Source organism: Perca flavescens, chromosome 11 (genome assembly GCF_004354835.1).
Source record: "Perca flavescens isolate YP-PL-M2 chromosome 11, PFLA_1.0, whole genome shotgun sequence".
NCBI classification, from domain to species: Eukaryota; Metazoa; Chordata; class Actinopteri; order Perciformes; family Percidae; genus Perca; species Perca flavescens.
In genome coordinates this window covers 20,197,943-20,221,677 of record NC_041341.1, presented here as the reverse complement: position 1 = coordinate 20,221,677, position 23,735 = coordinate 20,197,943, and the positions used below count along the sequence as shown (strand labels likewise).

The following is a 23,735-nucleotide window of genomic DNA, read 5'->3' as shown; positions in this document are numbered from 1 at the left end:
CTGCAGCACAATATCTTGCAGCCGCACACTTTTATAATACAACACAAACTTTAACCCAATAGAGTCAATGTTTGACAGTAGCAATGTTGTTATTTGCAGCTGACATTTAATCCTGTTACATAGCCTACTGAATTTCACTTTTTTTCAAACGGTTGCTTTGAAACGTAGAAGTAATAAAGTGTTTACGATTGTAAGAGGTGTTGCGGCGGATTTCCAATTTATTGTCCAACTTGTACGAATAATTACTTTAAAGCAGGAAGAAACTCGGTCCAATAAAGCTATAGAAATGGCTAGACGTCTGGCCTAAATGAGTTTATGGTCCTGGCCAGTAATTACACTCTTCTTTGAAATCCCTTTTTTTCTGGGGCGTTTGCTGCTGACAAACAGAATGTAGACACTTTTCCACAGGGTGTCTGGTCAATGAATTGTTTTTAGAGGAAATCACCCCCACCTTAATGGTCACGTTTATTCTCTAACTGCACTTTCCGCCGATGGGATAAAACTTAACTTTGACTGGTGTCCGATGCAGTTTTACCTTCTAGTGAATTTGTTTTATATTTAAATTTTAAACCAGACCATGTGTCCTAATTTTACCTCATTCGGGCTGCACCGGAGGAAACATAATAGACCTTGATAAATCTGGAGTGTTCTTAAATTTGTGCAAATATATTAATTATAACAATTTAATGGCACTAATCAAATCAAATGGAAGAAAAACTGAATTATGCAGACCTAACCACAGCAGTATGGCTTCATTGGAAAAGTAATGAGAGCGCTAGAGGGCGATATTGGTCTTTTAGTCTAAGTTACAGCAATTCATTCACAGCTGAAAACAGGTAGGCAACACATGGACCATACCATAGACTACAACATGCTTTCATGGATTCACTGATTTCTATTGAAGAAAACAAACGTCTCTTTAAAGAAAAAATACTTTTTTTATAAAATGTTTTACGTTATAAAATGATATTCTCTGATATTCTCTGAATATCATGTTATAAAACTTGAGGTTTTTGGATAGTACAGACTTAGAGGGCAGTTTTAAAACAATAATAATAGGACTTTACGTCCTGAATCGAAAGCTGTGGGCAACAACTAGAATAGCACACTTCTGTAACATTTGCAAGTTGAAAGTCCCAATTCATATTTTAGCACACTATTGCAGTCTTTGTCTTTATTTATTAAATCTCGTGATCATTTCCAGACCCCACATCTCAGTAATTTGTTATAACCTATACATTTGCACAAAAGAGCGGCAATTTTAGAAAAGAGCAGCCTCAGTCCAACATCGTTTAGAAGAAAACAACAGGAACAATTATAGTCAACTTTCAGAAATGCATTCCTAAATGCTCCTTGAAAGCCATATCCCCCTCTAAACTTCAAATTGATTTAGTATTTTAAATCTCGTTAAAGCGAAATATAGTTTGTTAACCTTGTATAAAAAGGAAAATATTGATGACACACTATGTAAGCTAAATAGTAACAGCGATCAAACATAACGGCGACACCGTGCCTTGTGTTGTTTTCCCCACAATGCTCAAATTCATCTTTAGTTTACATCACTAACATAAAAAGCGGAGTGATAGCACAGAGGTGGTGGTATATTGGGCCTTTGGAAGAAAATAGCCTTTATGCAATGTTTATTTTTCTTTAAAAAAATAAAATAAACCTATACCCCATCTAACAAAATAATATATAAGCTTCAATTAACATAAGCACGGCACATAATCAGTATTAGAATTATCTGATATAACATTGAAAAAAGAATAATTAAAACGATGCTCAGCTTCTTTATTTAAAATATATTACATGCTGTTTACACGCACACAATCACTGGATCAAAGCTTCTGTGTGATAACGATGATAGGGGGGAATTCTGTCAACATGCCCGTTTCCACGCAGTAATTACCACCGTTTTAGTCATGAGTCTCTTGCAGGTCATGAGTGGGGGTCAGCTATTTCACTCTTGTTATTAGCTACAGTTAGGCTATGTTTCACCCCGTCTATGTTGTGTTTCTACATAGTCACACAATATCTGCCCAGTTTTATTTTTGTGGAGGCTGTATGAAAATAAGAGCTGTGACCGATTGGCAACTTACTTGGGCTAATGTTCTGGCTTTTCCAGACACGTGTTGAATAGTAGGCTATATGCTACCATCAAAGTAGCAGAAAAGTTCATTTAATGGACAATGTGTGTGTATGTGTGTGTGTGTGTGTGTGTGTGTGTGTGTGTGTGTGTGTGTGTGTGTGTGTGTGTGTGTGTGTGTGTGTGTGTGTGTGTGTGTGTGTTTTCTGAAATCTTATCCTTAAGTTAAAACACAAGACTGTACACATAATCCTTTAAGTAACAAGTACAATCACCAAATAGGCATCAAAAGTAAAAGTTGGCCTAGGCCTACTCATGCTGAAAGATGACCCTGTGTCCTCATATAGGCCTGTGTGGTGGTATTATTACTAATGCATGTGTAATGCATGTTTTGTTGTTGGTCGAGCTTAATTGAAATATTGTATATATTGTAGCCTATATTCTACGTACAAACTGAACTTGTAAAACATGATAACAAAGCATCAAGTCAAATCTTAGTCTGCAAGGTAACCTGTCAGATAAATGTAGTGGAGTAAAAAAAAATACAACATTTTCCTCTGAAGTATAAAATAGCATAATACCAAGTAAAGTACCTCAACCTTCTTCTTAAGTAGGCCTACCGTAGCCTACTTGAGTACATGTACTTAGTTACATTCCTCCACTACCTATACGGACTGCATTATATTGTATCCATCCAGTCCACTAACGCAAACCACAATAACTGTAAAACAGTTATGGTCTGTGACGCAATTTGACAAGCAGTATAGAGTGAATTGTGACGTCTCGCGTCTTAAAGCACCCGAACGTTCTGCGGTGTGTTTCTATGGGAGAAAAAGAGAAGGAACGCAGAATGAAACCTCAATGCCACAATGTAGCATTAGAGTGGAAAGCGTATTGAATCATGGGGTGGGTGTGGAGCCTACAATGGATCTGAGGCGGTGTAATAACGAATTCAGAATTAGTCCTTAAAAAAGCAGTCTGCTTGGTGTGCATGGGTTAATTACCGAAGAATCAGGCCACGCAGAAAGAACAATTAGAGCTCTGTGATGAAAGTAAACCATATCATACCTAACCTACTTTCCAATGTTACACGTCTTAGCTTTAAATTTGCTTTAGGGACAATTGTGTCTTTATTCTAAATAATTTTAAACTCAAAACAAACCTTAAAATATATGTATTTACACTCATATAGCTATTAATTTGGATGTTTAACTTCCTTAACTGATATAGGGAGCTAATTTGGCTTTACATTCTTAAACCGGATACATTGGAATAGGCCTACTGTGAGAGTGCATGGGGAAAGTAAAGTCTGTTATGAGACTTGCGGTCCTGGTGGTTGCCACATCTTTATTAGTCCTCTAGGTGTTCAACTGTGTTGCAGCTGTGCGTAATTCACCAAATCAGTCAGGAATTTTAAAGTAAAGCATTGGAAAGAAATGCTTCCTTCTTTAAGGCTTATTATTTTATTAGGCTATCTGGACCAGTAGCAGACACCATTTGTCTCCCTAATCAAAGGAAATGGCCAGGCGCTATAGATTTGTCTTTGGCTCTTCATCATTCATTTAGTGTGCACTGGTCCACCGCCACATCACATACTGACGTTAATACCATCCGTCCGGTGCAACGTGGCGACTCTTACCATCAGTGACTCAAATAAAAGACGTAACATAATGTCAGAAGAATGAGCAGACAAATATTCCTGCATCTGCACCGAGACTAAAAGCGATGATAATCCAGATTTCTTTCCTCCAATAATGACCTTGTCCCAATGGACTACACTGGACCATAGAGTTCTAATGTCATAGTTGTGTAATGCAACAAATCCTGATCTCTTGCACACACACACACACACACACACACACATACACACACACACACAGCTAAGACAGGAAACCAGAGACCGAGCCATAGCATGACTATAAATCGCACAGTGCTGACTCTGGCATGCCACCACATGAACAAGAATGAAATGAAAGAAATTCCTTTTTGCTGCAGAATTGCACACATGGGCGTGACAACAATTTGCAATATATAGCCTTTAAATCAAAAGCGTGAAAATGTGTCATATAGGGTTGCATATAGGCCTACAATAATTTATTTATCCCTGATTTCTGTCTCCATACCATATCCATAGGGCTGTAAAAAGCAAAGGGCATAGATGTGCTATTTGTTCAGACAGAGTTCAAAACACATTTTGTCGTCTAGAACAATAATTGAGCATCAACACGTATCAACAATATCACAATATACTATTTTTGATGATAATACATTTTATTTTATTTACACACCAGTATAAGTTGGCTAGAATTGAGCCTAATAAGCTAGCTGGTTTTATAATGTCATTTTGGTCAGTCTTGCATATATAGGCCGCTTACTGAAAAAAAGAAAAACACATAATGACGTCCTTTCATTTGTGCAAAAAGCTTCCGTTTGATGCATAAACCGTCCAGACATAGCCTAATTTTTAATACATTTTAAAGTAATAAATACAAGTTAATAAAGTTAAACAGAAATATTTCACTTTTCATTCTGAGCAAAGCAAATATTCCGTCATCATGCTTTTGCCATATGTTCAAGAACATACATATCCCACTAATATGGTCTTATTTTCTGTGTTATAGGCTACAAACGAATTTGCATTATGATGACGCTAAAACTAGTCTAACTGCTCTTTTGCACTTTGAGATAAAACATTTTATGGTTGAGTGAGATGGAAACAAAAAACAGGGGGGGTGCAGTGGAGGGGCTTCTGCTATTATGCGCAAAGATGGGGAGAACTGCTGCAGTCGAAATTCCTTTTTGTGAGAGGACAATTTACAACTTGGTTATAGACCTTTTTATGTGCCTCCATCGCTTGTCATTGGATGCCACTGGTCATGTGTGAGAGGCAAACGTCTTCATGGCTCTTTTCCTGATTTCCCAAGCGTTTTTTTTCCCACTGCATTTTGCATCTATGGCGTTCAAACCGACACGCCACAGTCGGCTTTCTTAAAAATCTCATTCGTTCCATAAACGTCTGATCAGCACATATTTGCGGCACTGCGCTGCTCAGTCTCCTGGATGACATGAGGAGCGTTTCAACTTTCTACATAATCTGACCTCTTCACACACACAGCAGCACTGGCTCTTCACTGCTTTATTAAAATGCAATGCAGAGGTAAACCTCCAAGACTAAACATGGATTACCTCCCAGCTATAGGTAAGCTTTCTGTGTGATAATGGACTTTATTAACGCTCGTGTGTTTGCATGTGAAGTTTGACAGTTACCAGTTTCATTAGTCATGTAAATTAGCAGCAGGGCAATGACTCTCAGGTTATTTGGTGGTTTCACGTGTTGCTGGATGTATTGAAATACATAGTTTTCATACTTGACACAAAAATGTGGGTAATGATGTTAGTTATTGATAATGATTTGCCTTTACTGCTATTATGCTGCACAATCAAACAGTGATAATTTTTTAAGAAATAATCAACTGTTATCAAATGTTTCTTGAAAAATTAGTAATTGTGGCCTATTTCAAGATTATTCTGCAGAAATATAGCTCGAAATAGCTTGTGATGATGGTGTCTTAAGTATTTATTGGTGCACATAACTGAGTGCAGCAGTTATTTCCCCCACAGTTTAGAAAAGAGCTTCATTGAACCAAACATTCTCCATTTCGTTTTCAGTTAGAATTAGCTTATTGCACATCTACACGCCTTTTTATATTCCTCACTTTATAATGCAAAACGTTCTATCAGTTTGAATTTCTTTAGCTACCGTAGAGGCTGCTGATTACTCTATATTTGCACATGTTGTTCACTTACTAAAATGCGTCACAGAACAAATCTGCTTTGCAATATTCCACATATGCAATCCTGGCAAAAGAAGTTGAGTTTTCATAGCCGTCTTCAGCTGCCTGGAGATGGGGCCAACTGAACAAAGACAGTATTTCACTGTTGCCTGACAGGCAGCTGCGAAAGTATTTACAGCCTTACTGCAATGCGGCAAAATGGACCCTGGAAGACAGGCACAAGTAGAAGCCTGAGACATTAGACAGGGTTCACTCTGTGATTTTCTATATGGACAATGTACATAGCTTACAACATGTCTGTGTTTGTTCTTTGTAATTATAGGACATTGTCTGACCGCAGGCCCTGCACACATTTGCACAGATAGCAGTTTCAATGAATGGATGTGGTCCCCTTTTTTTCACCCTTATTTAAATCCCCCCAGAGAGGAAGTCTGGTCCAATATTAGACTATTTTGGATTATTATGTGACCGTGAGAGCTTTTGTGAACACATCTTTCTTCACATGCTGTTTGTATTTAATTTTTTTTTTTTTTCGTTTTCCACATAGAAAAAAATTAATAATTGATTACCTTTCCGTATTATTATCACCATCATCACTAGCAACACCAAATTATTTCTTTTTATCTGCTTAGATGTTATTAATATCGTTGTTAATAACAATATCTACACTGCAAAACATGCGCACATTCACATGGAACTTGATTCAGTCAACAAAGCTACATAACAAAAATCAAAGGAAGACAATTTGCAATAGGCTGGGTTGATTGTTCTTGTGTCAAAAGCAGTTTAATTTGTTTCATGAATTTAAACCAAAGTCTGGAATCAAGATTCATCAGCCCACTCGTTTTAAGAGACCTACACTTAAACGAATATTGGAATACACTAACTTGCATTCGCAATTCCTTCCTCCTTACACATCGTTATCAATAGTTTCATTAAACATATGATTAGGTGAAATTACTTGTTAGTAGAGATGGAAATTTTTTGCAGTGGAAAAAGGGGGGAAGTCGTTAAAATGCCAGCAGAAGGCGCTGTTGCCCAACAGTCAGCCTCTCCGCTTCCATTCAGCAGTCTTACTAGCAACTTCCCGAGCACAGTGATTGGCTGAGACAGGTGGTCATGTGACCTGGTTCATTTTTTAAAGTGGTTTTGGAGAATTGAGATAAATTCACCATGTTTAGCGAGGAAAAGATCTGTTAGGTAACTAATGAGATCAGCTGCTCTGATGCTGCATTTGGTGCTGTGTGGAATGTTTATGTGTTAAAGAGCTCTACAAACCCATCAAGTGTATTACAGCAAAAAAGGCCAACAGCTGTTTATTGCCATGGATTTATTAGATAGCACAGTGGGTGCTTTGTAACCAGAGACCACTTCAGTTAAAGATGTCGTTGCTTCATTGACAACTCTTTTAACACTTTCACACATTATTATGACTTACAAAGAAATGATCTTTAAGAAAGCTGATGAAGATGAAAAAAATACTTAATTTATATGCAAAAAAAAAACCTACCAACTAACAGCAGGAAATATTTAAGTGCAGATTCTTCTAAAACACTTAGGAGGCCATATAGTTTTATCCTCAAATTATCTCTAGGGAAATAACTTTTTATGAGGAGATGCATGTAAAAAGTGACAAGCCTCTGATTTGATGCCCTTCCATTTATCATACCTGCCTCAGAGTGGCAGCCAGCCAAACCTCAACATCATCAGCCCCTCTGCAGGGAAAGGAGAGGAGGAGCAAGACTGCTCTGCACTCTGGGATTGGCCTGGAAGAATGAATACCATCAGTCTCATTGTGTCAAGTTCACTGGGGAGATATTTGAGCACAAATCAGTGATGCATGTTTGATGTTTTTGTTAACACTTTAGAGGTCAAGAGGCTTCAGTTAGATGATATAATCAGGGCTGTCCAGTAAGGAGCACATTTTTTTTAATTTATTATATAGGCCTAAGTGGAGAACATCTCAAGATTATTAATATTAATAGTCGGAGACCCAGTTAATACTTTGTTGTTTGTTCAAGAATTTTATTAATAACTTATAGACCTGCAAATAACTACAATGCCAATACAAAAAAAAGTATTTTCCATTTCATCCCACTGCACCGCTGTTCCCATTTCTATCATGGCAGTTACAACCTCCCAGCTTCCTCCTTTCTACGGCTTGTGCTCAGTGCACATCAGTGTAATCGCCGTTATTGAGTAAGTGCAACTTTGAGGGTTATTTATGGGCCTGCGCGGTGTTGTGAGTGGCTGTGAGGAAACACGTGATGCCATTAAAGTTTGTTTTATGGCCCGGGACTTGACAAGCCAAAATATAATTCTCATTGTGTATTAGTAAGACCGTCCAGATGGGTTGGAATGGAGCTTGAATTGGCAGGGAGCTTGTACCAGGCTGACTTTTCCTTCAGCATGGATGTGTTTGACCCACGATGTGCCATGTGTGGCGGTCTCTGCGGTAAGCTGTGTTTTATCATTATGCTCGTGGTATGGGCGTGTGATGTCACACGCATAGTGCTCAGGCTGTAGCCTACTGTTTCCTGCCTCTAAAAGCTGCAACAGTGCACGTTCAGGACAGAGATGGTCAGCCTGGATGCTGCTGGAAGGAAATCGCGTTTAATCTGATTACTGCGTTTGGTTTGGGTTTAAACCTCTTAAGACTCAATCGATGCTTTTTTTCGGATGGTGTTATTGACGTTGTTGGTCTGATTCACTGCTACATGATGTAGTTACTTGATTGCATTGAGCTTCTTATTTGCTTGGAGGCGGAGAAAACAACCTGTTGTCACCAGAGTTTTTGAAGAATCCTGAACAATTAGGTGAAATATCTTGAAGGCCTAATCAAAACAATACAAGTTTATGTGCCGTCATTATGTTACAATTAGGCTATCATTTTCAAAATTCACAATTCGCTTAGCAGTGTTAACCACATACAACAATAAAATCAGTGTTCTCTTTTTTAGATTATGTTGCTGCGGCTTTATTCAGTGTAGGCCTAATGTATTTCTTCTGCATGCCTTTACATTATTAATAGTCTCAGTCATTGTTAGACGGTCCAGTTCAATACTGGTTAAATAATATTTAATGCAAAGTTGAAAGGGAATTTAGCTTTATTTTCTAATATCCGTCAAAAAACGCTCCCTTATTCTTCGGCCGAAAATTGGATAGGCCTCGTGTTTTCTATTGCTCTAAAATGCTCAATTTGGAGCTTTCGGGTAGAAAAAGCTTGTAATTGTGATGAAAAAATGAATCGAGGCGAAGTAGTTAGCTCTTCGTTTAACACAAGCTGCCAGGAAACGCTGACTTTATCATTCTTTTGTTGTGATTCTCGGCTTTGACCCGTCTGAAGGGCTAGCAGGGGAAGGTGAAAGACAGGTCAGCCTGTCTAACTAATATTGAAATGTGAAGTGCAAGAACGAATTTTTACAGATTCTATAATTTATCTTTTAACTTTGGTTGAAACGAATACATTGTTGTTTGTTGAAATTTGAATGCAAATGTGCAGAGTGGAGCTACAAGCTTATATCTGTGTAATGACAAAGTCTTCATTTCGTTTGAAGATGTAGATATAAGCGTCAATTTGACTTCTTATTTAGCTGCTTTCTGTTTCATTCTCACATTTTAAAAGCATGTCTTAAATTTCAACTTGTCAACATAAATCAAGCTGAAAATGTAGCCAAAACGTTAGGCCTACATTAAACCAAACGACTTGATGCACCATCCAGTAAGTTAGTAAACATGTTCCTGCAAGCCTTTTTTTTTAGAAAAGAAAAACATGGGCTGAATGTCTGGCTCAATGTTTATTCAAGCTTTTTCACTGTGACTTGAACAAAGAGTCACATATCACCAAATGTGCTTAAAAAAATAATAATTGATTTTCCCAAATCTGAAAAAGCGTCATGTAGGCATAATAATTTAGGACTGTTTTTGTCATAAATGCTCAGGTTGATATCATTATTTAAATGAAATTATATTGTAAAATTGCTTTTTGTATGCTTGGAAAAAAAATATTAAGATGCTCGTGGTCATTTTGGAAAATCTGAACCATTCTTAGCTTTCATTCATTGTAAGGATGTGTCAGACGGACGTGCAGTAGCCGCCATGGTGGTTTAGTTAATGGCTGACGGGGAATTGGTAAACTTTTGCACCCTTTGAGCTGTCACCAGGACCGAAAATAATTGAACTTTTTGATATGTTTGTAAATGAATTAGTTTGACCTTCGTGGCCTCGAGCCTCATCTTCTCCTATATTAGCCAGAAAGTATCTAACGGTTATTGAGGTTTTAGCATTAGTGCCCTATTTAACAAATGCTTATCTTTGATTACGAGGTAACAGCTTGCAAAAGTGAAAAGTTATTTATATAATTTAAATATATAATATGTGTTCTTAATTATGAACTTGGACTATGGTGGAGGGAAGAGAACCCACTGCCTGGGTTGACCTAAGATACTGCCTGATATTTTCGTTCAGTGTCTTTTACTTGTCATTTGCTGCTTACATTGACAGGAATGTCCCTGGGCAGAAGTAACCTGTAGGCCTACAGTTTTCTTTCTTTTCTTTTTTTTTTGAGGCAGCCACTGTCATTGCTTTTGACTTGAACTCAAGGAGATGTTTTTACCAGAAAAATACATTACAAGGAAATCATCAAAACGAAAGGAAAGGCTGCTTCAATGAGAGAAAGTTGAGACTGAATGGACTAAGACACTATTATTATGGCCTATACTTCAGAGTGTGGTTTACCCCATCTGGCTGTAATGCATGCCTCTTATTTTCGTGTGTAACGTTGTTTCTGTGAGACACTTTGTACATGTTGTTTGGCTGAAGTGCTCTACAAATAAAGTGCTGTGGGTATGGTTGCTAAGTGGGCAGTGTCGCTTGCCGTCGTCTATATATACCCTGTAGAACCGAATTTGTGTGATAAAACCACAATCACAGATTCGATTCTAGGGGAGTATATGGTCGATGAAAAAACTTCGACTTAATGAATTGCCATCTTAATATGAGGCGTTCGGTGCCTCTATAGATGGTGTCAGATGTTACAGTGACATTATTGGTTTCTGAATGAGTGTAAATCCGACAACATCACACTTCACAAGACGGTTCAGGGCATGTTGAAACTCTATAGACTCAAAGGAAATCCGACGCGAAATATTTCATATGAAAACATACATAATTAGGAATTATTTCTATTTAGCTCAGTATGTTGGAATGAAATACCAAATGACTAAAAAGATACAGCACACTCTGTAGCTTCTTCCTCCTGTGGGTCGCTACATTATTGATTCCCAGAGGCTGCTGCTGGCCAATAGGCTTTTGAGACCGTTTTTTTCAAAGGGATGGGAGCAGATGAAGTGATGAGATTCGTCTAACTTTTGGATGACCCCTTCTTGACAAAGACAGTGTCCATCAATTGTCCTCAGTCATTATTCCCAGCTTTTATGCCAAGGGGCTTTTTGTATCTTTTGTTGGTTTCTCTGTTGAACACCATGCCTTCAAGTTAGACCTTAGAAACTGATACATTTTTATATCTCCATGGAGTAAAACAATCCCATGCAAAATCAGCGTTTCCTATTTCTTTATAATAGTCTATATAATTTTAAAGTTAAATATTGAAGCAAGGTTGGAATTATGTGTATTTTCTTATTTTTTCACCATGCCTTTTTATTTTCCAAATGTGCATGCAGATGCTTGAGTGCAATATTTGTTTTGTTTGTTCCCACCGGGGTCTGATTTTGGTGTAGGCTATCTTATTTAGATAACATTGCTTTTAGTTGTATATTTATCCGTTTATGGACCAGCATCACCTCTATTGGCCGATCTGGTCACATGGTTCGCTAACTTTATTCAGTTGACACCAAGTAGGAGGGCTTTATGGAGGGAGGAAAAAAAGACAACTCGAGAAAAAAAATTAGTATTTTCTACCTTCAGAAATTAATGGCCATGAGTTCGTATATGGTGAACTCTAAGTATGTGGATCCAAAATTTCCTCCCTGCGAGGAATATTCACAAAATAGCTATATACCTGAGCAGGGCTCGGACTACTACAGTCCATCGCAGGACACAGACTTTCAGCAACCAGGGATCTATCCACGGTCAAACTACACGGAGCAGCCCTTCAGCTGCAACACTGTGCAGGACTCCACAGTGCAGCCACGGGGTCATGTGCACGAGAGATCCAGCCGCTCGAGCCCTTTCAGCGCACAGACTGAGCAGGCCCCCCCGGTCCAAGTGGCCGGACCCCGGACTTGTGGACAGCAGCAAAACACAAAGAGCCTAAATGGGATACAGTCCAAGCAGCCTGCAGTAGTTTACCCCTGGATGAAGAAAGTCCACGTAACTACTGGTAAGATTTCCACTTCTTCTTCTTCTCCTCCTCCTCTCATGGACCAACTGAGACCTGTACTTTAGAAATCATTCAGTGTAATATTTATGGGAGTCTTTGAAAGGCCTCGCCAATTACACAAGTCATAAATTTTTATAGCTCAGGAAATAGGCCGCTAGGTGAGCGCCTGAAAGCTCCTGAAAATACATATTGACCGGTTGTAATGGTGCTTAAATCTGCAGCAAATCTGCTTAAAGCCAGTTAAAAATCACTCATTATTTCCTGCTCTCGCTTCCATGTGAATGGTCTCAAAGTTTGAGCGCCCCGGGTATAGAGAGACCCGTCTTGTTGTATTGTTTTTTCCTGCATGCTGCATTGGCCACATTTGGTGACTTTTTCCCCCTCTTGTTTGTTTTCTTTCTCTTAGTGAACCCGGATTTCACAGGACCTGAGCCCAAACGGTCCAGAACAGCTTACACCCGGCAGCAGGTTTTGGAGCTTGAAAAGGAGTTTCATTTTAACAGGTATCTGACCAGGCGGCGACGGATTGAGATTGCCCACACTCTTTGTCTCTCCGAAAGGCAGATCAAAATCTGGTTTCAAAACAGACGGATGAAATGGAAAAAAGATCACAAACTACCTAACACCAAGGGCAGATCTGCCCCATCCTCCAGCCATCTGCAAAGCATCCAGAAGGATAACCAGACTGATATCACATCATTATAAGATTATTTTTTTTTTAGAAATAAACTGTACATAAAAAGACAGAGGTTGCATCTGACTTTTGCATGGACTGATGTTGTTTTTAGCCTCTTTTTTTTTTATTTAACAAAAAAGACCCCAGCAGCGTTGACTCAAGACCGAGTCAGAAAACCAACTAGTCTTTATAAGTGAGAGGTTTGAAAGTTCTTCCTTGTTTTAATTCCCTCAAAGAGACACAAAAACATCGAAACAACCTTTTTTTTTGGACGTTATACCCACCTGAGGACATTTAATGAGAAACCTCGGTTGGTTTCATGGATTTAAACAGTGTTGCAGCTCTTCTCACGTTGATTCACGCTGGTTTAAAGATTGAAATATCTTTATTGAGAACAGGGAAGCCCTTGGTTCAAAAATCCACACACACACATCTTATTTCAGTTTATCCTAGTCAAACCTCACATTAAACGCACAATAAATATATAGCCTATATATATATACTTGAAGGAATCATTATTTCCATACAGAGCACGCCAAACACAACCTACTTTCGTAAGTTGCAAAACCCCGTTGAATTTTTCAGTTCCACGTTTCTTTGTGATTAATATGTTTTAACTTATTTTGTACAATAAAGCTTTGGAATTTTCTTAGCCTAAATTATATTCCCAAAAGCAAGACATTCCTGTGTGCATACTATTCTGAGTGCCCTTATAAATCTCTCTTGACATCTTTGTAAACAGTGTACATTTTCAGAGGCTCTCTCGTGCCATTTGAAAGTCTTACATGAACGATCATTTGTTCCTTCATGGTATCAAATTGGTAATGGATGTTTCTCATCGGAAATAATCAGATCCAGAATATTGAGTTTAATTGTTTATTTTTTACTTGATACGAATTTTTTTTTACGTCATTATTTATTTGTTTAAAACAAACGTGTACATTTTCGTATAGCACACAATTTTAATTAAAAGTAGGTTATTCGTTAAACTTTAATTAATCTAAAATATGTTTGAACTCTTGTGGATTATTAGCATGGCTTTATGCAAAGTTTTAGTCTTTAGTTAATGTGGGAATCTTGTAGTTTTTTTTTTCCGTTTACAACGAGCTAACCGAGGGGGGCTTTCACGTCACGTTTCAAGACAGATATTTTTTTTTGTTTTATACCGTCATTGTCTTCGGACAAAAAAAAGCCCAGAAGCTCTCCCAGTACGAAGAGGTCTTCTCTGTGAAGTCTTCACGATGAGAGGCTTGAAAAGGTATTTCATCCGAAGGTCGACAAAGCAGCAGTGGCAGGTTCATCCAGGGGACACATTTCAGCCGCAAGGACTGACCCCAACACCCCTGACCCGCCGGACAGGCAGCCTTTTCTGTCCCAGGCGCTGTTCGCTTTGGTTTGGAGGGCTTTTCCACACTTAAAAAGCCAAAGCATTCAAAGCAAGAGTCAGTGCGTGAATTCCATAGTTTATACACGTGTTTTAACAGTATTTATATCGAGCCCTTAAAAGCAATTTGTGCATTTGTCTCCCCATGTCAATATGCAATCATTTTGTTTTTATTTTTGTACATGCTTTTTACCTTGTATTGTGCATTGAGATGCGAGAAGTATATTGAAAAAAAAATAAAGATTTCTACTGAATATGCATTTAAATGATTTCAGAGGGCATTATGTCGCGAGATTTTTATTTTCTCCACTCTACAAATATATAGATTTAGTGGAAATAAACTTTCCCGGTCACACTGAGGTATTTTATCATTTATCTCTTGCTCAAAACTTTACTTTCATTTTTATAAGGTTATTTAGTGTCATTTTTTGTCAGGTTTTGCACCATTTACAAAAGGATCACTTTTGGTGGGAAAAGAGTTTTTCTTCAGCGATATCGTGTGGAGCCATATGGACATATATCCCCCATTTTACAATACAAAACATCCACAAATGCACCAAATGTGCGCTGCATGGGCAAATTCAGCCTCTTCTTATGTCAAGCATGACATTTACGAGCACACATATGGATCATTGGTCTACCATAATTGTAGCATATATTTAAAACCATGTTAAAGAACGAGTTTTTACTCGGGCGAGTCTTAATTTTCACCCATTAGCTCTTATCGAAAGGAGCGATTGCGCAAAAACATCCTCATGAACTCTTGATGGAGCTTTTCAAGGTGATTTTCTTCAATGAAAACTGTTTGAGTCCTTTAGAAGACTTTGACCTCACCTTTATTGCAAAATAGGCTAGTTGTTATAGCATGAGTGAGTATTTATTACAGAACAGAAACACAAATGAAATTTACTGGCCTCGTAGATTCAAACTGACAAATAAAAACTTTTTCAAAGGCGGTGGTCCTGCTCCAAAACCAGAATACGCCACATGTATCAAGAAATACACAAATAATGAACTAGGCCTATATAGATGTGATATTAAACCCCCATGTGCTTCAGGAGCTATGCCTTTATTGAATATGACCCACTGCTACATTGACCTCCGACCCTCCACAGGCAGAATCAGTCCTGATGTAACCAAAAGTGGCCATAAACGGGCATGTGGAAAGACAATCTTCAGTCACTCAGCAGTGTTTTCATCCCCAGTGACCACCATGTGATCCCCGCTGAGCGCACGCGGGCCTACAGGCGTGCACACATGGCTCTTAGCCTGTATGTTTGTGTACGTGTAAAATACCCGCGTGTCATAAAGATTCAGAGAGCAGCTGAGACAAAGTGATGCTACCAATCCACCATCCTGCCATAAATGATCTGCACATAGATGCTGAAGAGAGGATGAGCGAGAGAGGGGGGAGATGAGATAAGTGGGGGAGGGGTGTGTTATTGGCACAATTGGACAACTAACCTACCTAATGTACATTACTAGTTTTTTTTTAAAGATAACTAGTGATTGCTATTTTCTATATATTATTTAAAACATTTAATATCAAACGTGACTTGTCTGAGATTCTGGTATTAAAACATGAATTAAAATAAAGCATAGGCTATCACACAGCGCCCCCCACCCCCACCCCTAATTATCAGGTCAGAGCAGCCTACTACAACGTACAGTGTGTAGCCACACTGACCTACATGTCTGAACAGCAATAAATGGGAGCCAAAGGCAGTGCCATTTTCAATGACACTGCACCCAGTGCAGGAATACAACGTCGTTGCTCTCCATCCGGCCATATTTGATTTCCAGCTGTTTTTCGCCGAAGCCTCTACGAGCCAGACAACCCCCCTAAGATATATTAAAGTGCGCTGTCTGCATTCAGAGATATAATCCAGAGACTATACCACTCCGCTCTCTATTCTCGACCACGTGATTGTCTAAATAATTAATGCAGCACGTCCCCCTAGAAACACGGCGTCGTCATTAATCGCAAGAACTCTATCAGACTTGAAAACTGAAGAGATCCCCCAAGAAAATAATATCCGATAACCGGCGCAACCGTAGCCCCGCACTTTAGCAACACATCCGAACCGATGGATGCTTGGGTAGGTAAATATTTCAGCATTTTTCATGTAGCCAGAGTTGGTAAATGACGATATCACATGTCGTGATATTTGATGAATTGCTGTCTTTGATGTGTGCGCTCTGAGCAGGGCTGTATGCTGTGTAAGTCGCTGTATGCATGTTTTTCTTTTTTATCAAATATGTTAGAAATGGTAGAATGTTTTGGCTTGCTGTTTGCTCGTATGTCTTGAAAGGGATTGATAGGATGAATGGTAAAAACTTAAGGGCAGTGACATGTATTTATGGGTGCTCCCTCTGAATAAATGCTCTTTCGGACACAGCTCCGTGTGGTCCCTCCACAGGGCCCACTGATTCTTTATTCAGAATCTATTTCAGATTTTTACCAGTTTAGTGCAAAAAAAGCTACTGTTTTTTTTTTAACAGCATTAGATTTATAAATTGCTTGTAGAAATTATCTTAATTTATAGTCTTAGTTTTCAGCATACAATAAATAATATGTATCTTTCTTTTTTGCTTGAGAAGACAGTGGTGGATTTCTACTGCTTTTTATTGTTAGTAGGGGATGATTTGATTTTGATTTCCAAGAAGTCGTGGAAGTTTGGTCAGGCTGACAGTTCTGCCTCCTTGTAAATCATTCTCAGTAACTCCTGAAAGGGTTCGAGGCTGTTGGGGGGGCCGGGCGAAACCTGTAAATCTTTCACTTTTATTACCCTCTGAACATATGCTGCGACGCTACCAGTCCTGCATCCCTTCTTCTTATTGCTCTCAGCAAAGATAACCCAGCGCTGAACTAGCCGACGCTCTCTGCGGCTCCAGCACTTCCTCTTCCAATCCATTCTTGTCTTTTCCAAAATATTTATTATTGGTTATAAAACCCTGCCATTGTTTTTTTCCATTGCTGTGATTGATATAGAAAACAATGCAGGAGAATACATGGCTCTCTCACTCTTTGTGTTCGAGCAGTGTGTGAAGACAGACACAACAAACAAAAGATGATAATGTGGTTTATTTGAATACAATCCAGTCCCAGCTGGAAAAAAAAAAAAAAAAACATGTCGTTTATTTCATAAATCATTTTAAGAAATGCACATCCCACATCCTCGCAGTTACTGGGCGAGTAAATAGGACCTCGAAAGGAAGTAGGCCTATAATAGTATTGTTTTACAATATTATCTAAATACTGAACTGTGGTGCGTTTAAGGCCTACTATGAACGTTTTATTGTGAAATTTCCTCTTAAGAGCACTAGGGAGAAAATCTACAAAAGCCTGGGAATTCCAAAGCTGTTGTAACATTTAAAATGCAAAGAAATGTATTATATTTATCTACGCGAACACACTGCACTGCATGCTGTAACTAACTGCTCTGATAGAGAATGTGCAAGTCTTTATTATTAATACCATAACAATATCATAATAGAATGCTTGTGTTTAAATACTGAAGTGCAGGCGAGCTGTAATTCAGGAGGAGATGAAAAGAAATAGGCAGTGGGACATTTCCACACAGTTCAGATGAGGAAATAAACGCCACCCTTTATCAAAATGGATTGGTGAGGTAAGGCTCGGTTGTAGAAGAGAACAATCACGTGAACAAATATGCTTGTTTCTTAAGGCAGCGCCTTTATTTGCCATCACAAAGCTTCCGAAACACCCCAAAAATCCTAATGGTAGCTCCAAAATGTGTACAGGCCTATCCGTTTCTGAATTTCTGTATATTTCAATGGGTGATTGATTGCCAGGGTATTTTTTTTTTCTGGAATAAGGATACCTTGTTCGCTTTTTATTGGTAGTTGAATGCGAGTCCTTCCATTCTTTCGGGAATACTGTCTCCATTGGTATATGGAAATGTCTGAAAAACAGCAAGATCAGGTTTAGGACAGCATTGTGTACAGACAAAGGGTGAAGGATTTATTCTAGAGACTGCGTGGAAAGGAACTGAGACTGAGAGGGAAGCTGCTTTATGATGAATTGATTCGCAGGTAAGCAATCGCATGGCATATAGCAACCTTTAACCACGGGTTAATATAATGCAAGGAAATATTTATGATTTATTCCACTCAAAGAGGTGATGCTTGTTAATGTCGCTCTCGCCGGCGACCGTGCGGATATGGAGTCCAGCTACCTCCTCAAAAGCAGATTCATATATATATATATAATTTTTTTTTAGAAAGCTGATCAAATATTATCGACAGATTGAGCTCCAGCTGCACTCCTGCTTTTCAGCTGATTTCACGTTTCGATGAAAACCGGCTCGGAGGGAAGAAGTAGGAGAGGAACTTTTCTTTTTGACTCTTGGATCGTAAATCACATTAATTTGTTGTCTTATCGTCACAGTGGCGTTTGCCGTGATTTATGTGGTTTCAACTATATGGCTTTGTTAACCTGCAACGTTATATTATACACGAATTCATATTGGATGTTTTGAGGGATTGCCGGGCTGGATAGTGAACAAGGATAAAGGCAAATACTTAATTTTCCTACTATTTGGATACGATTTTGGCTCACTTGATTTCAGTTAATTGTAACTTATGTAAAGTTTAATAATTCTTCTTCGTAAAAAAATATATCTATATATATATATATAAATATATATAGGCCTATATATAGGCCTAAGTTGCAAAGACAATAAGAGCTTATTTATTTTATAGCATATTTAAGTTAATTATTCCCCACTTTGCTCAAATTCTGCTTACATATTCTTAACTGTTTTACGATGGATTGGGGTTTATTTTATGTGCACTACATCTTTATATCGTGTGCAGCTGCTGAATTTCTACAGAAATTAACAAAAAGCAGCATTACCTATATACCAAATCCTTTTCCTTCAACTGGTGATTTCGCATTTTGTGAGCAGTTCGTATTTTTCTCCAGGAAAACCAGACCTTGCATAGCCTATAGAGACAATAGTAATACACTGTTATCAACTGCAGTTATTTCTTGCATGTAACAAACATTTTTCAACCATAACAAAACGCCTCTCAAGTGCTGTTAAACTTGAATATGGACATAATTTGAAGGGCTAACCAGGAGAAACTACTAACTCGGATAATAACTCTCCACATTGAGTCCGGCCCATTGTGTGAACCAAACTTACCGTAACAACGCGTAGGCGAAAAACACTGTTGTCTGAAAAGAGGACCATGTCTGCTACTAGCAGCCCTGTGTGCTCAAATAGCACTTCAGGCGTAGATTATCGACCAGCTTTATCACATATTCCACGTCGAAGGAATCTTAAATCTCCATGATCATATTTTAAGTAATTATCCCCAAATACGAGCTGGGAAACAGGGGTGGTTTCACAGTAAAAAAAAACAAAAAACAAAAAACCATTCACAGAAATGTCTTGAGGTTTAAGCTCTCCTTTCTTGCCGTCGGTCGAGCATCTTCTTTCAGTCCCCGCAGAAAAGCTGCATTAAATTTAGTTGAGGGTTGAGTCTACTTGAAGCCAAACTTCTCGTCGTTCATTAAACTTTGGCTTAATGCTGAATGACCCAAAGGTCACCTAAAAAGCTTATGACTGCTAAATATTTGGGCTGCTCTTTGTGTAAGAAGTGCGCATGTAAGACTTTTCTCTTTCAAGCAGAGACTTTGGGGAAGTATGCCATAGGCTATGTGGTCATTGCAGTGGCAATTCAGTCTTCCAATTTAGCCTAATTAAACGGGCCAAAAAAAATAATTAAAATGTATTTTAGCTTTGATAAATACATTACTATAATTGTAATTGTATTTTTTAAAGTGGTAGAGAAGATTGGGCCTGATGATATTCATTTTTTTTAAATATATGCATCAAATGTCAAGCCCATGCAATTGAAAATAAATTCTAATGTGAATAAACTTATATTTATTTCTCTTCCAGGTCGAGGTGGGAGCAGTGATGAATGCGTGAGGGATATAAAAGAGATTTGCGCAGATTTCGGTGAGTAACATTTCTTTAATTAAGGGACTGGACAGCACAGACCAACTGCTAACAAGGTGAATGGGTGATTTGTTATTAGGCTACATATTAACGCTCACAGTGTTTCACAGGAGGCTTAAATCACGAACACAGACATGAGGGATGACTTTAACTCTGCTTGTACGGGTAATTAGCTATTTGCGCAGGCCAGAGTCCCATTCCAATATAATTCTACGTTTGCAAAGTTGTATGAATCAAGCCAACAACAGCGCACTTAATAGCCTACTATTTTTCCACAAGAAAATAAAATATAAAAAACATTAGGCAAATTATGTTTACATTCCTCTCAAACATTACTCAAAAACATGCAAATTATAAAACGTAAAATCAAGAATCAAGAATTTCACCATTTCATCCTACGATTCCCACATTTTTACCGATGCGTAATCGTCAATATTTCCTGTCTCTTTTTAACCAGCAGCAATATCTCCAGTCATTCACCTCGGTGTTTGGCTGTAGACTCGTGCCAGACAGAATGGAGGCATCGTTTATAAACTGAGCCTCTGTATGGGAGAAGTCGCCTTGTATGAAATTCTTTCCCTTGCCTTCCTCCTACGCTTAGTTTTACACTTCTGAGGGCTGCGAGTCTTGAGGACTGTTTTGCTTTTCATTCCTCTCGGAGGCCGTTTACAACCATAACATTAGCGGTCATAAATTTTGCCGCGGTCCACACTGACAGGTGCAATTGTTATGCACGGCGCAGACTTCACCTCCTCAAGCCACCAACATACAGTATAGTAGAGGGCCCTTTGATATTTGTGTTTCAGCTTATAGTTCAAATGCTGGCGTGCGTTTCTTTGTTATATACTGAAAACAAATATAGCTGCCATCAAACATATCCTAACAATTTGATAATTATTTCAGAATATTTGTTTTGTTTACAATTAAAAGTAGGCTAGGCTACATTTTGTTGACTGGGCTAGAGGCAGAAAACCAACCAATCAGCCAAAATATATAGGCATGTGTGTAAAGGGTAATGAAATATGTAACTCCCACCCCCACCCAACAAAACTCTCTCTCTCTCTCTCTCTCTCTCTCTCTCTCTCTCTCTCTCTCTCTCTCTCTCTCTCTCTCTCTCTCTCTCTCTCTCTCTCTCTCTCTCTCTCAGTCATTCACTCACTTACTCAATCACACACACACACACACACACTATCAACTACATTTGTGATATTGACATTAATAACAAACAGTGGAGGAGATTAGTATTTAGCTTCTTGTGTGTGTAAACATGTGTTCCAAACGTATATATGCGAGGCCTTGGTGGGCTATATTTCTGCTGCAGGGAACAATGCATGACGGGCTTTGTCAGGGCGTGTGATTAGTGAAAAGGGTATTGTGTCTGTGTGTGTCAAATGCTGATTCAGCTTATTTCTGAGGGACTCTTAAAGGCTCCCAGAGAGTCTTTTTAGCGCAAGTTAAACTTTAACTGTTTTGTGCCAGAAAGGAGTCAGACAAGCTCAAATCTGGGGCTGGGAGATCTATCACTGTTGGACACTGTAGAGACAGTTGGTAATTTCTAATTTAATGGCTGCTGTAGCCCATAGCAACATGAGCAGAGATTCTCCTGGTTTATAGCGGATTGGTTAATTTAAATCCTGAATCTCGAACAGTCTAAGGTTAAGGAGGTTGCAGCTAATGAGTGTAGGCCTTATTCATATGTGCCCTCATGAGTCTGATATATTTCTCTGTATAGGTCACAGACTGGAGCAACGGTGGGAAACACCAATCACGTGAATAAACAACACCCATGCCATTGGATCGAGTTGTTTTGTCTTATTGGCTTTGAATCCACAAAATGCAGAAAGCAACATATTACGATAACTCTGGACTTTTTGGAGGGTACACCTTCCCCAAACCAGACTCGTACAACTACGGCCCCGCTCATCAGTCCTACCCTGCTTCTAACATTGAGAATGACTACCAGGGCTCAGTGTGTCCCATCCAGACCTCTGCTGTCCGGCCACCAACCCTCAAAGACAGTGACCTGAACGGAGACTGCATGCGGCAAGGCAGCAGTCAAAGCAACAGCAGCAGCCAAGTCACGAGTATTGGGGAGCAGCAGGCAGCACCTCCACTGTCCGCATCCTCTCCCAGCTCCAACAGCTCAGCGCCCCAGAAGAAGAAATCCCCATCCAGCAGCGCTTCCAGTACTGCCACACCAACTCTCACAAAGCAGATATTCCCCTGGATGAAGGAGACCCGGCAGAACTCAAAGCAGAAGAGCAACAACTGCACCAGTGCAGGTAGAGACCATGATGGTGCGTGCATATGTCTTTTTATAGGGGGGAAGGGGGTGGGGGATGACTGGGCCTTGTTGTGCTTACAGTTTATGATTGCATTGGTAATACAAAGAGGCTAAGATGAAGCTGTGGTTCCTTTACAGGTGGCGAGGTGAGTGATGAGAAGAGCCCACCGGGACCAGCCTCCAAACGGGTCAGAACTGCTTATACCAGCGCACAACTTGTGGAGCTGGAGAAGGAGTTTCACTTTAACCGCTATCTCTGTCGCCCTCGGAGAGTGGAGATGGCAAATCTGTTGAATCTCACCGAGCGTCAAATAAAGATCTGGTTTCAAAACAGGAGGATGAAATACAAAAAGGACCAGAAGTCTAAAGGGCTCGCGCACTCTCCCCTGGGACACTCCCCGGATAGAAGCCCGCCGCTGAGTGGCCCAAATCACATTGGATACTCTGGCCAGCTCCAAAACGTGAACAGCCTCAGCTATGACGCCCCCTCGCCCCCGTCTTTCGCCAAACCCCAGCCAAACATGTACGGTTTGGCCGCGTACACGGCACCCTTGGGTGGCTGCATCCCACAACAGAAGAGGTACCCGGGCTCTGAGTACGAGCACCACGGCATGCAGAGCACCGGCAGCTTTGCCAACGACAATTTGCAAGGCAGCCCCGTTTATGTGGGTGGGAATTTTGTTGATTCCATGCCAGCCTCGGGCCCCATGTTCAACCTCGGCCATCTTCCCCACCCCTCATCCACCAGTGTGGACTACAGCTGTGCCGCTCAGATCCCAGGAAACCACCATCATGGACCCTGTGATCCCCATCCCACATACACAGATCTCACCTCTCACCAAGCGTCTCAGGGAAGGATTCAGGAAGCGCCTAAACTCACGCATTTGTAATATGTGGTTTCTGTGTGTGCGTGTGCGTGCGTGTGTGTATGTGTGCCAAAATTATGTTGCGCTCTTTTTATTACCTCACTAGTCTAATAACTACACTCCAAGCGAGTCGTGTGTATTATTACAGTATTATTGATATTACTATTAATGCTATTGTGTAATTATTTTCTAAATAATGCAGCTTTGTCCATTTCTCTTGAATATTTGGAGATACGCAGAGGCAGCCAGTTGTTCCTCTTTTTGTTTTTTCTCAAGTGCAATGCGCAATTTTTGACTGAATATTTCATGCCG

The 23,735-nt window shown here is 39.4% G+C and overlaps 2 protein-coding genes across 3 annotated transcripts; both read left to right on the top strand.

The window, feature by feature from the left end:
• The first annotated feature begins 5,048 nt into the window (after positions 1-5,048).
• hoxd3a (homeobox D3a) lies at positions 5,049-23,522 on the top strand. Of its 2 annotated transcripts, none has more exons than XM_028591190.1 (4): positions 5,049-5,285; positions 20,214-20,273; positions 22,006-22,555; positions 22,696-23,522. In XM_028591190.1, the coding sequence occupies exons 3-4, from the start codon at positions 22,108-22,110 to the stop codon at positions 23,445-23,447; spliced, it is 1,200 nt and encodes a 399-aa protein (XP_028446991.1). In that variant the 5' UTR covers positions 5,049-5,285; positions 20,214-20,273; positions 22,006-22,107; the 3' UTR covers positions 23,448-23,522. The 2 variants fall into 2 exon arrangements, with proteins under 2 accessions (XP_028446991.1, XP_028446990.1); XM_028591189.1 differs by having other exon boundaries at positions 22,006-22,570.
• hoxd4a (homeobox D4a) lies at positions 10,851-14,460 on the top strand. Its single transcript, XM_028591191.1, has 2 exons — positions 10,851-12,220; positions 12,627-14,460. The coding sequence occupies exons 1-2, from the start codon at positions 11,749-11,751 to the stop codon at positions 12,923-12,925; spliced, it is 771 nt and encodes a 256-aa protein (XP_028446992.1). The 5' UTR covers positions 10,851-11,748; the 3' UTR covers positions 12,926-14,460.
• Positions 23,523-23,735: the final 213 nt, after the last annotated feature.